This window comes from Squalius cephalus (genome assembly GCF_949319135.1).
Source record: "Squalius cephalus genome assembly, chromosome: 19".
NCBI classification, from domain to species: domain Eukaryota; kingdom Metazoa; phylum Chordata; class Actinopteri; order Cypriniformes; family Leuciscidae; genus Squalius; species Squalius cephalus.
In genome coordinates, this window is record NC_137140.1 from 23,693,061 (window position 1) to 23,707,241 (window position 14,181).

Sequence of the window (14,181 nt, forward strand, 5' to 3'; positions counted from 1 at the left end):
GTAGACAAAGAGAGTTACAAATTGGCACAACCGAAAATAATAATAAAAAAACAACACATTGATGATGTTTTGGCTTCATTAAAAGGGCAGCACAGTTTCATGGTGAAGGACAATCTTTCGATACAACAGCAAAGACTCATGCGTGTATAGCATACAATTAGTTTTCAGACGTTCAGTAGCTTCAAAGTATAGTGGGGTAAGAGACAGTAACATGAAAGTGACGTGTAAAAGGTAACAGTTCTGATATACTTTTAGGGGTGTTTTTTTCTTCTTCAAACAATGCATTTTGAAAATTTGAAAATAATACTTTTCTGTTTTAAAACACTTTGAAATGCTAGAGTTTCTCCCCCAGCTTTGTATTCATTTATCTTCGAAATTATTCTTCATACTAAAATATATTATTGTATTAATACAAACTACAGTATTGTACACTACATTGTGTAATAAATAACCATAAAGAAAATACAAAAATAAGACACATAAATATAAAAGGTCTCTAAAACTAAAAATGTAAAGTTATACTGGTGAGGGATGGGAGGGGTAATACTGCCTTAACTGAAAACAAAACAAAACAAACGAAAAAAAAATTACACAATGTTCACTGAAACAAACAACAAAAAAACTTCAATACAAACAAGACAAAAAATTAATACTGACAGGTAAAAAGGCTGACGAAAAAAAACAAAAACGAAAAACACTAAAAGTGAATTCTTCATTGATCATATCTGCCTACATTTGTTACCTGAAGAAAAAGTGTCGTGCTGCTAAAGATAACAAGAGAAACAAGTGCACCAAACGGGGAAAATACTTCAAGGCTGAAAAAAGAGATTCTTTTTTTTTTTTTTTACTCCGTTTTGCTCATCAATCGTCTTTCCTGAATTCTTGATGCAATGTAGTCTTTATACTGGATTGATCAAAAAAAAAAAGAAAAAAAGAGGCAGTCTTGTCCTTTAGTCAGGACTAGTGGTTTAGGTGCAGGGGTCCAAAATTTTGCTACTAAAAACGAAGACAGCATGAGCCCCACGCGAGTGTGCTGCTTAGCGGAGGCGTCACAGCAACGGCACAGCACTGTTCAATGGCACTTCCAACATGCATGTTTTTGCATAAGGGTGGATGATGGGTAGGGACTTATGGCGATCACCTGAAACATGATGAAGACTACGTCTAAAACCAGCTGTCCGGGATTACTAAGGTTTTTCTTTGATGTCTTGGCTTTTTTTTTTTGGAATTCATTAAAGCCCTCCCACCATAACCACATCAATCTTTTTTGACATTTAAGGCTCAGTGTCCTTCTTGAAATGAGACGACAGACAAATGATGTGCTAGCGAGCACTAGCGTGGCTTAGGGAATAACGTCTGGGGCGCTAATACTGGAAGGTAGACATTAAACAACACAAGGCCCACATAGGTGTTCCATAGGTAAACTGGGAATATGGTAGTGCACAGGATACTTTTTCCTTCAAATGCAAGAAAATACTGAGTTTTGTTCATTGGCAATAAAAACGTATAGAAATCTCTCTCTCCCGACTGTACAGCTTTTCAGGGTAAACCGAGAGTGACAAAAATTAGTAATACTGATAAAAGAAATTGACCCAAGGCGTTTTAGTAATAAAACATTATTAGCCAAAACGTGTATAGCTTTCAGTCCGTATATGCATCATTTTCTTTTTTGTTTTTGTTCGTTTTTTCGTTAAACTTTGCATTTATACAAACCATACTCAAACACTGAAAATCGTCTTTATGTGGAAAAAGTAACTATTTCGTATTTATCAGGCACACCTGGGGGTTTATACACAGTAGTGGGTTTAAATGCAGCGTGAGAGCAGTCACGCTCTCTTCCTCGCCTCATTCTCGTCTTAACACAGTCAGTTCTCAGGAAGAGAGAGAAACATCTGCAAAGAGAAAACGTCTTTTTTGTTCCTTCAAATTAGTAATTTTGTAAAACAACTTCATAAAGAATAAGGGTCTTAAAAACAGTTCTCTTCATTTCACGCTTCCATTCGTAGCGGCTGTGTTTTCTTCATTTTCACTGTTTTTCTCATTGTCCTCCGGGTTCTCTCTTTCCTCGTCTCTTTCTGTCGTGTCCTTCATGTGTTCAGGGGCTTCCTCCGCCGTTCGCTCCTCTTCCCCATTTTCTTCCTCTTCACATTCATCCTGCATCACTACAACTTGCAGCATCTGTCCGTCATTTTCCTCGCTCTCACCTTCTTCTTGTTCCGCCTCCTCCATCCTCTCTCCCTCCCCTTCCTGGTCTTCATCTGCTCCCTGGTCGTCTTCATCTCCCTCTTCTCCAATCTTGACCACCTGAATCTCATCCTCATCCACTAAGCTCCCAGAGCCTATCTCATCCTCCTCCTCACTCTCATCCTCTCTGGTACTACTCCCCCGCTCGTCCGAGTCCAGGTGGGAAGGGGGTGAGGCCGCCGCGCTTCCCGTCGGAGGCTGCTCCTCGCCGGGGTTGTCCTCTTCCTCGACTCCTTGGCCTAGCCCTTGACCTTGAGCCTCTTTCTTACAGTAGGAGTATCTGTGGTTCATGTGTTGCGAGTAGGAGCCGGAGTGGGAGAAGCGTTTGCCGCACTTGTCACACTGGTACGGCTTTTCTCCGGAGTGCAGGCGCATGTGCTCTATTAGGTGGTGTTTGTGTTTGAAGGCCTTGCTGCAGATCCCACATTCATGAGGCCTCTTTCCTGCAGGAGATGAAGAAGTTGCACTCTATTAGTATTCATCTTGGAGTACTTATCCTGTTACCAGAATATACATGGTGAAATACAATCATTTCTGAGATTATTATAGACTTATAAGGGATGGAAGTACTGTCCATTCCATATTCTGTTAATCTATTTCTTGAGGTACAATCACATTTACCGTTGCTCTGCAAATTTTGTAGGAGAAATCCCATAATTTCAATAGGGCGAAATGTTCAAGTTGGCAAATGCACTGTGATGACCAATGGAACACTGCTCGTTTCAAAGTGATTTCTGTGTAAGTGTAGCATTGGGCAAATGTAAACGCACCTTTAAGGTGTTAAAAATCATGTCATGTACATTGGAAATGTATAATAATTGTTTTTTAGCTGATTGACACTGTTATGCAACAGTACAACATATTAAACTGACTCATTTTCATCAATTATATGCATGCTTTAAAAACCACTGTCACACAGTTCAACTTATAAAGGGTCCCAGCCGGGAAAAAAAAATCTTGTAATCTCCACATGTAGCACTAGAAAATCCACCCACACCCAGCCTTCAACCCTGGATCTTTAAGGCATTAAGAATTGCATTACATGTTGTTATGTAGCCATGGACAATAAGACCAAACAATGAATCAAAACAAGCTGTGGTGCACAAGACAGGCCAGTTCCACCAAGGCCTGGAAGTTTATAAACTGTGGCTTCAGAGAAAAAAGTCAGCATAACTTGTGGTTCAAGGCGCTGTGATGTCATTTGGATGAGTGCTGCTCGCTTTTTGGCCAGGTATCTTAACAGTGAGAGGTGACCTGCTCTTGGCTTTGCTAACTTCTCATGTTTTTAGAGCAAAAGAGGGAGGAGGAGTGTAAATTACAAACAGAGAACTGATGTAACAGCCTGGGTTCGGTGTGAGAAGGTAATGTATTTGGCCAGTGTATGAGGGAAAATAAGTCACCGCACCCTCCAGCACGTGTAATTTAACAGTGGTTGGAACTTAAAATTCAGTTCTGCTCCCAGTGTAATAGGTAAAATTACTGCAATACAACGTATTCTGTAATAATTTCCCCTTCAATATCACTTCAAATCATATTTCTATGAATGCCCAACCATTTGTGTATGAAGGAACAACTGCTTTCTTAATGTCTACTTTTCTCCTTGGTGATATAGGTGTGTGAGAATCCTACCTGTGTGTTCGTATTTATGGCGGAGCAATGAGCTGCTCTTCTGGAAGATTTTGTCACAGAGGTCACAGGCGTACAGCCCACTCTCTGTCCTTTTCATCTTCTTCCTCGTCGGCCCTGAGTCTGAGTCTGTCTGTTCTTCCAATGTTGAGGTGACCTCTGACCCCATCTCCTGTTTCTCCTCCTACATCAAGAGAAAAAGCAGATCATTGTATTTGAAATAATATAACCAAGGATACATTTGTGGGCACATTTATGTATATACACTTGAATGTTAGTTTAGAGCAGAGATAGGGAACGTCAGTCCTGAAGGGCCCACTATCCTGCAGAGTTTAGCTCCAACCCTGAAAAAAAAAAACTCACCTGCCTGTAGCCTTAGTGATCCTGAAGACATTGTTTAGCTCAGGGTTCACCAATCTCGGTCCTGGAGGGCCGCTGTCCTGCAGAGTTTAGCTCCAACCAGCTCCAACACACCTGTTTGAAAGTTTCTAGTATGCCTAGTGAGACCTTGATTAGCTGGTTCAGGTGTGTTTAATTGGGGTTGGAGCTAAACTCTGCAGGACAGCGGCCCTCCAGGACCGAGATTGGTGAACCCTGGTTTAGCTTGTTCAGGTGTGTTTGTTTTGGGTTGGAACTAAACTCTGCAGGACAGTGGCCCTCCAGGACTGACGTTCCCCATCCCTGGTTTAGAGCTACCGTTGTGGACCCTTAAGCTAACATGCAGTGAATGTGGGGTCCTCACCTTAATGCCATTGACGTGTATAACGTTCTTCTGTGGTGTGTCGGCCCCTGCTGGGCTGGAGGATGTAGTGGTGTAACTGTAAGTCAGCTGCGGGATCAAGATGGTCTGTTTAGTGGTGGCAAGTGCACGTAGACATTGTGCTTGTCCCTGGTCAGTGATAGCCACTAGGGTGGGCAGTTGAGTGGTCACAATGTTTATGGGATTGGCACTTGATTGGCTGGCAAATATGGCAGCATTGGTGCTTGCATTGCTGAGCAGTTCCTTCTTTGTGCAAGTCAAATTCAGCGGCTCCTCTTGAGCCGAGTAAACAGTGTTAACGTGACCGCTAGCCACAGGAGCTGTAGCAGCGGATTTTGGTAGCGACAGATCGAGAGGTCCTTCGCCTTCCTCAAGAGTCCTGGCTGGGACAGGACCATCGGCCGATAGGTTTAGTGGTGAAGGGGATGTAGGGACACTCTCGATCCCATTCACCCCAGCTGCTATGCCCTCAACTGGACTACTGCATTCCCTCTCCCCTTGCTCCTCTGAGTTCATTTGATCATCCGGCTCTGTTCTGGGTGATCCACCTCTAGTCCCATCCAAATCCCCAGGGGTGGTCTGCTCGTCTTCAGCCAGGGGTGAGGTGGGGTCTATGGAGATCTGTCCCAGCTGCATCTTCTCAAACCACTTCTTTACCACCTCTGCTGGAAGACTGACAGACTCGGATATCTTTGCCAGCTCCTCCTTGGTGGGCTCATTGTTTAAGGCAAAGTAAGCCTTAAGCAAGGAGAGAAGATTCTTCAGAGGAGGCTGACCAGGACACAGTCCTTCCTCCAAGTCCATCTTCCCATCAAGATTTTTCCCGTTTACCCTATGTCCATCTTTACCACAGTGCTTAAGTGTTGTGTCATTGTGTAACATACTCTTTTCATCCACAGTGATGGTGGTTTTGTCCCTATTTGTCTTCACAGTCAGGTCTTCTGGCAGCTTCTGAGCCTTGCAGACCTCCGTGTTCAACCCCAAATGTTCCTTCTTCGGACTTTGAAGGAGTGCTTGGGCCTGTGACGGGTCTAGACTGTAGTTGATGATAATCTTAGCATTGCCATCCTGATCCAAGATGGGAAGACTAATGGCCTGGATGACTTGCTGGGATGCTTGGGCAATTCCCAACCCTCCTGCTCCAATGATTCCTGTCCCTGCTTGCTGCCCTTTAGCTTGCGTGCTTTCCAGCACTTGCCTGATGACGTTGCCATCCACTGCCACCTTCAGCACATTCTGTAAGTCCCCCAGGTTGATGCTGATTGGGGATACCAGACCCACTGTTGGGAGCACAACAGCCTGTACGGCACCCTGGAGAGGGGCTGCCGCCCCACCCTGGAACATGCCATTTACTCCTCTAGCAGATGGGGCCACCACCACAGGCTTGTACTCGTAGTCCAGTGGCTCAGATTTGATCTGCGTCAAGGGAAGCTGCTCCTGAAGGGGTTTGCTGTTGTCCAGTTTGTCTCTGACTTGGACACGTGCTGTAGGGGAAGAGGTTGGCAGGGATGGGGAAGAGCACTGCGGGGTCTTGGCAGCCCCGGTGGCGGGAGAAGGTCGTGGCCGCCCGTTTACTGAGATGAGGCTGATGCACTTCTTACTGCTGATGTGGGAACTGTAGGAGCCGGAATGAGAGAAACGCTTCTTGCAGTTGGAGCATTCATAAGGCTTTTCTCCTACAAAACACACATAATAAAGAAATTAAACAAGTGACACTTCACATATAACAAGGTCTTCAACTCTTGCTTTTACTTTTAAGGACACCATTGTATGTTTCAGATTTGTGATGATCGAAAGAATGGAGGGGAAATCTATTCAAGTACAATAAAAAAGTCACCTCAATGGTGGTCCTAAAAATAAACTATTACAACTCAGAAAAAGCTTTTTTTTGTTCAAACAGTAAAGGCTATAAAAACAGTGCGCAATGTTTAAAGGACAAACTCTCTTTGACAGTAAGTACTGAAAGTTCTTTGAAGTACTTGAATGCTGAATTGCCCTACAAATTTGTACAAAGATGTGAATGATTGCACACACATATGCATGCTTGCAAACACACACACAAATTACTCTAGCAGATTTTAGGCAGCCCTCACCACTGTGGATGCGCAGGTGTTCTTTCAGGTGGTGTTTGTACTTGAAGGCTTTGCCACATTCAGTGCATTTAAACTTTCGATTCCCTCCTCCACCTGACTGAGTAACATGCCGCTAAAGAATGTAAGAGAGAATGCGTTATACTTGGGTGAACAATACTGCAAAATACATTTATCTGTAAGTGTAAAATCTCATGAAAAGCATGCCTCTATATGAAATATATGCTTGAATTGCTTAATGACAACATTAATTATTACATTTTACAGCTTTTAGTACTTTTCTATAGGTCTCGCATGAGTGATATAAGCCTTGTGAGTTACCCATGTGTTAAATCCAACCATTTTCAGTCTGGATTTCAATCTTTGGCTTTCACAACAATACACAATAGTCTAAAATTGTAACAGCCCCAGAAACCACTTTGAACACTTTAGATTTAACACAGTTAACCAAAAGATGCCATTAAATCACATTGCTCACAAACATTAAAGATTAAGGACAGAATACCTGTTCTCGGCCAGCTTTGTGTGCGGTCATGTGTCTGTCCAGCTGTGTTCGGTAGGCAAAGGTGTAGCTACAGAGAGAGCAGCTGAAGTTGTCCTCGCTCTTCTCGTGTCTGTATTTAATGTGCTCCTTCAGTGAAGTGTAACGCTTGTAGCCTCGAGAGCAATACGGACAGGTGAGAAGCTGAGAAAATGAGTCTGGCGTGCCTGAAAGTGAGAGAGAGAGAGAGAGAAAAGAGAATATATTACAAATGAGTAAAGTTCATGTGTGTATTTATCGTAATTTTCTATGCCTCCCTCTTTTATCTTTTTCTTCTTTTTGTTTCTTCAAAATTATACATTTGAAACATGGGGGAAAAATATGTTCTCTATCAGTAGTTGCAAATATCTGGAAATTTGCATACAATTATTTACTACGTTGTTCAAATATGTCTGAAGAGGTGTGCAAGTAAACTGATGTAATAGAAAGGAATCCAGTTGCATGGATTTCTGGCATAGATCATTTATCTGTGCAGTGTGTGTGTATAGACATGGATCAATGCACTGACGAATGAGCATATGAGAGTTAGGGAAGATCTTTAATGTGTGACACTTCCCATTCTGAAATATCTCCAGCATGAAGAGTTAAAGAACAGCAGCCAAAATGAAAAGAACAAGGATTGGCAGCTAGGTAAGCAAATAATTACATGGATGAACAATGGATTCCATAAAAAAAAGGAACAATATGCTGGTGAAGCCTGTTACATTTTAACAAAATAATAAAGCCACGGATTCCAAATCTTTGTCACTTGAGTGCAGGGCACTCTGGTAAATTAAACTAATATAGTATAATTTATTAAGACATTAATTTGTTTAATTGCAATGCCATTATGCTGCATTCAAATTCGGATACACCACTGTCTTTATATTTCTCAAACCAAATTTCTAAATTTAAGGAAAGATTTTTATAGTTTTAACCATCATTAACATATCTTGGTCAAAATAATCAAATGTCAAATGGAAAAATGAGCAGAAAACACCTGGACGGGTTCCTGTCTAGCTCTCACACAGGTAACATATTACCTGTTAACAGGTAACCTATTAAACTTCTCCCTCCGGTCAGGTGAAACGTTCTCTCACACACAAACACAGCAACAGGGACGTGAGAAAGTTGCTCAGGTATGGGAGATTTGCACAGGTGTTGCAGGTGTAACAAAAATCATTTCAGACTCATTAGTGGTCTATGGTCAATGAGAAGTGTGGCTATTGTGTCTGTCTCCATGTATGAGATTTGAAAGACATGTACTAAACAGTTTAAGGAAAACGTATGTGTGAACCCTCAGGTTTAACAGGCTCCTGCATAAATTGGCTATACAATTTGATGGAACAAAAATAGATCAACAAAAATAGATTGATTAAACATAAGTAAAAAGAGATTTGCTATTCACAAGAAGCAATCTCTGCTGTCACACATGCTTTAAAAACATCTCACAAACCAAAATGGCAAATCTAAGTTCATATTACTTGAATTTCACACACTTGCTCCTGCATCTGTATTTGTGTTCATCATGAGTGATATTTACAATGTGCGTGATGCGTGTATGTCTACCATTTTCATCATGTCCACTGGTTTCTGGTGTGCCCTGACGCGGTTCGTCGTCTGGAGCCTCGGGGTAGATGACGGCCGTGTCTCCTTGCTGGAGCATCTCCTCAACCAAAGCATCTCTGCTCCTCTCATCCTCGTCTGACACGCACTCCTCTTTCACTGCAACACATGCAAATACACACTTACTCACTGCTGTGTCTGTGGACAGAGTAAACACTTGTATGATATGGCCCAGTGCACGATAAAAATATGAAGGATGAATAATTTGAATCAGAGCAACAGCCAAAATACTTAGTGGTGACTCACTATTAAACAGTACATTAGCTAAATACTTAGTGGAGTTTGAGTGGATATGAGCTTTAGATACATAGATTCATGTACGTGGGTATGTACACCCACAAAAACACATATTAGTCCTCGAATGCACATTTACCTATTAAAAGCAAATGAAAAAGTAATGACTCTGGTGCAGCTAATTCAATTTCGGGCTTAATGCACAATCTGAGCTCAACGTCCCCATTAAATGAGCTTCTTTAATTTGAGAAATGTACTCTCATTCTCTTTTGCTCACAAACGAAAGATTGGTTCAACTAACGATTGCAAATGAACAAGCGAAGGCTTCGGGAGAAACTGAGCCCCCGGGCGGCACACTGTTCTGTGCCTTAGCTATGCGCTCTCTCATGCGTATACTGAAAATGAGTCCGCAATGTCAGCAATTACAACTAATGGCATTTGCTAGCGAGTCAAAACAACATTCGGAAACACCTGAGGACATTTGTGCATTTGTGTGTCGGAACGATTTAAGAGATCCTGCAATATGTGAGGGAGAAAAACTAAATGAAGAAAGCTTTTTTTTTTTGTTTATGTCAGTGTTCTTTTGCTTGTTCTCACTCTGTTTTTCAGCAGCTCTTTCTGTAGTGCACTCTACCCTTGTCAGCAGTGATGTCTCCATAAAGGACGCTGATTCACACAGACACTGTTTATTTGTCTGACAAGTAGGATTTTCTCACCACGGTATAGAAGGACGTCCTTGGTTCTATACAAAGAAGACATATCCTGTCATTATTTTTTTATTTTACAGTTATTTATTATAATATAAATGTATATTAAATTGACAATATTTATTATTATTATCAGTTCATATAATAATTTATTTTTAATTGTTAATATTATTTTAATAATAATATATTTTTTAATTATAAATATAATTAATTATTCTTTTTATTTCATTTTACTCTGACTGAAATGGCATGACTTTAGTTTACGTTAATCTACAGAAGTAGAAACATTTATTAATTTATTGCATGTATCCAACATTTGTAAATCTATAAATAAATCTAAAAACATTTTAAATTGTTAATATCTTGCAGTGTTATTATTCTCTCATAATATTTTTGTTATTTTCGTCTCATCTTTGTTATCGTTGATAAAATCACACCCTGACTAACATATTTGTCAGTAATTTTGCTGAGTAACACTGCCCATCATCATGTAAGTAGGCACTAGAATAGAAGAGTAACAGAACACTACGCAAATGTTGTAGATTCATCTGCATATTCATTTAAACTATGCTCTTGACATTTGCAGACAGAAAAACCCATGAACACACTGAAAAAGATAAACTCTATCATGATCTCAAGTGATTTCAATGGCAAATGTTTCAGTAGGTCCCTCCCAAACGTTCCTGAGAGGTTTAAATCGTGTTGAAATCTGGGTGTGAGATGTTCTGCTAGTAAAAAAACAGATGATTACAAGAGCTCTTGCTCCAAGCTTTGCCAGCCATTACAGCATGCTGTTGTCATGACATCACAACACTACTGTAGCTGTGACAATCTCACATTATAAGTGGGCCAGAGATAGACATGAATGTTAGTGAGGCTGGACGAGTGTCCTTCCTCATTCTGCACTCAGATCTTTCACATTACACAATTTCCAAGAAACATTCACAATCTAGGTTATCACTTTATTACACCACATTAATAAAAGTCCTGTGACATCTTGTGAGGGACAATATCCCCTCAGGTCATACAATAATAAACTGTTCACAAAGGCAGGCAGAGATTATCTTGTGATTGTACAACAAGCTAAAACAGAAAAGATATGTGCTGTAGTCTAAGCTCAGTGAAGTAGCTAACACACGTACAGTACAATACATGCACTTATGATTATATATTGACATCCTGACCTTGTGAAACACATTAAGGTTGAAGGTCAGATAAAGTGCATGAGTGCTCTGTGATGGGCTTGGTTTGATTTGAGAATGATGCACTAGTCACATGAGTGTCAAAGCTCACCCAGTTCATAGATTTACTTTAACTTGGGACGGTTAACCTGAGAAACTAAAGAAAATTGTGCATAAAATCTTGTGAGGTACTGTGTGAACATAGTTCCAATATCCATAAAACCCACTAAACAGTTACGGTTGGTTCTCACCGCAGCTGAATGTGAACCAAATCTGATTTTCTGCTCAAATCTGATTTTTCTGTGAGGTTGTTCACATGACCCTTTTAATGAAGCCTGTATCAGATACTGCTTTGAACAGACAACACTCCTAAACTGATGCACATAATACACTCTAACCTGGAATGTCCATCAGAAGTAAATAGGTGGAGGTTATGAATTGTAGGCTACATTGATTAATTATAAGGGCAAAGAGATCAAAATGACTCAGAATTGGAACAATGAATATTATATATTACAAAATAATGATAATACTGAATAATTCTGATCTATTTGCCTTGATATATATGTATATAGAGACAATTCAAAAGTTTGAGGACAGTTTAAATTTAAATTATTGAATTATTGATTTTTCTTTTATGCCAATAATCATTAGGCTAAGATCATGTTCCATGAAGATATTTAGTAAATTTCCTACCGTAAATATACAAAACATGTATTTTTGTGAGTGAATGCAGCGCAATTGTGAACATAAATGAACAACTTTAAAGGCGATTTTCTCAATGTTTTGATTTTTTTGCACCCTCAGATTTTCAAATAGTTGTATCTCTGCCAAATATCATATATCAATATATCAAAATCATATCATAACAAACCATACATCAATGGAAAGCTTATTTATTCAGCTTTCATGGGGTGTATAAATCTAAAAACTTGACCCATGTGACTGGTTTTGTGGTCCAGGGTCATATATATATAACATGAACAGGACACCAGATTCATCTGTGATTCTGATTCTTATTGTGTGCCTCTCAGCGCAGACGAGCAGCAAGCACTACATTTCCCAGAATTCACCAGCTTCACTTTTCCTGATTAAAGTTCTGGTGGGATTTCCATTATGAGTAAGGCACTTACAGCACATTCCCCAGTGACCAATTACTCCATCACCATATGCTCAGGCACTTTAAAACCTAGTCAAAAATGAGGTAAGCCCATCCACCATGTTCCTTGTTCCATTATGCTAGGTGCCTATGCACACCACATTACGTAAATGGCTGATTCCTAATGCCTGTTCAAAAAATGTGTGGTTAAATAATATAGCGGTATGACATATAAAATTGGATATGCAGCGTCACTATCCATGCGATAGTAATCATGTATTGGTTTACAGAGTATTTCCCCATAAATGACTGCGAGGGGAGCCTTTTCATCTCAGAGAACATGAGAGCTGACAGTGAGCGAGCGGCCAGTCATCTGATCGTGAAGAATGAAGTGCAGAGAAGTATAGCACGGACGGAGGGAAAGTAAAAGCGGAGGTTGAGGTAGAGGGGCGCACAAGAATTGCAGCCTTAAAACAAACACAGACAGAGAGACCACAGAGAGTCTGCCGTACTGTCTCTAAACTAGGTGGTACTCTAAAATAGAGATCGCTGCCAAGATAAAAAAGAAAGAAAAAAGAAAATAATGAAAGGTGTGGGATAGCCTGGAATGGAGAGTGAGAGTTGGACTGATAGTCCTGAACCATTATGGCTAGTGGCTGTTTTATAGCCCGGAGCTCTATGAATGATGGGAAGCTTAGGCAGAGAAGTGTATATAACTCAAACACGACATCTGAGAAAAGAGAACAATGCACATTACATCTCGGCAGACCAATTTCTCGATGTGACACGCTTCCTAATGGCTCGTATATCTGGGCCTCTTTCTGCAGCTGAGCTATTGGCAATGGAGAGGCTAAAGCTATGAAATGAAGGAGAAAAGGTGCAACAGGTGCTTGGATCCTGTGCTGTAACATGTTAAAAGGAAGAACACGCAAAGAATTCTGGGAAAACATTAGAGACTTACAACAACACTTTATTGAAAGAACACTTTACATACAACAAAGAAGCAACAGACGGACAAAGAAAGACTACAAAGAGATGAAGGTGGTATGGAGGTAAAAAGAAACATTCAAGAGAGAGAGAGAGAGAGAGCGAGAGTGTAGTCCCTTTCTCTTAACTCAGGTTTCTGTGAAGTGTTTAATGTTTGGAGAGCTCTGCCAAAAACAATGACTTTCTCCTTCACTGAAGCTTCATCCTGCAGAGAACTGACAGAGAAGCCGGGAGAGAGGAATGAATGAATGAATGGATACTGGCAGAAATTAAAATGACAGAGAACTATGAATTTCTGGAGCAAACCTACAAATACAGAGTGGAGAGAAAATGTACTGAATGAAAAAAACTGAATGCGAGGCTGCTGTGCAAGCAGTTGCTGTGGTTATAGCAGCGGTATATTACCTGCCATGATGCCTGCGTCCCGCAACACTAAACTTAATGCACAATAGCATGCTGGTAGCTCACACACTACAGACTTTGTGTTCACCTTTTCCAGCATAAACAATCCCCACACTGCAGGCAATACATATTAACCCAAGAACAGGAGAAATGCCTTTCGTAAAAAGAGAAAAGAGCTCTATTGTATCCCAGTCACCCTCTATCAAGATAGATCATTATCTAGATAGAGCCAAGATTTCAGCATCACAATAAAAACTAGGTCTACATTTTCTGAAGAAAATACCTGTGCTTGAAAGGCAACAAAAGAATGGTTTTGAATTTTGTCTCTAAAGGAGATTACAGTTCACGTACCCTTAAAATAACGTTTGTGTAAGTGTAATAATGTTGATGATGACCGACTGGAAGCTGTTGTTAACTGACTAGTCAATTTGAAAAGTCAAATAGTTTATCTACAGGATATTCACAATTTCTGACTAATGTTTTCCCCATGATTTTTTTTATTATTTTAGTCTTAGATTGCGGTTCCATTGCCAGTAATAGCGAGGCAGAAGTCACCAAACCAAGCTTCTTTCAGTTAGTTGATGCAGCAAGTTAAATCCGTTGCCAAATCTGTGTAGGAAAATCTTTTGCCTTCACATGAAATTCCAGATGCATGGATTCCTACTGAAATTACTGGATTTTGCCTCCGAAAATTGAACAACGGTA

General features: G+C 40.4%; 1 protein-coding gene across 2 annotated transcripts in view; it reads right to left on the reverse strand.

Moving 5' to 3' along the window:
- Positions 1-331: 331 nt before the first annotated feature.
- The window catches only part of zeb1b (zinc finger E-box binding homeobox 1b), a 58,986-nt gene continuing 45,136 nt past the window's right edge, over positions 332-14,181 (reverse strand). For both annotated transcript variants that reach the window (XM_079852299.1, XM_079852300.1), the window contains exons 3-8: positions 8,810-8,965; positions 7,226-7,428; positions 6,724-6,835; positions 4,613-6,306; positions 3,874-4,054; positions 332-2,687 (exon numbers count right to left, since the gene is read on the reverse strand). In XM_079852299.1, the coding sequence (XP_079708425.1) occupies positions 1,984-2,687; positions 3,874-4,054; positions 4,613-6,306; positions 6,724-6,835; positions 7,226-7,428; positions 8,810-8,965 (3,050 nt within the window). In that variant the 3' untranslated portion in view covers positions 332-1,983. The remainder of the gene's footprint in view (positions 2,688-3,873; positions 4,055-4,612; positions 6,307-6,723; positions 6,836-7,225; positions 7,429-8,809; positions 8,966-14,181) is intronic.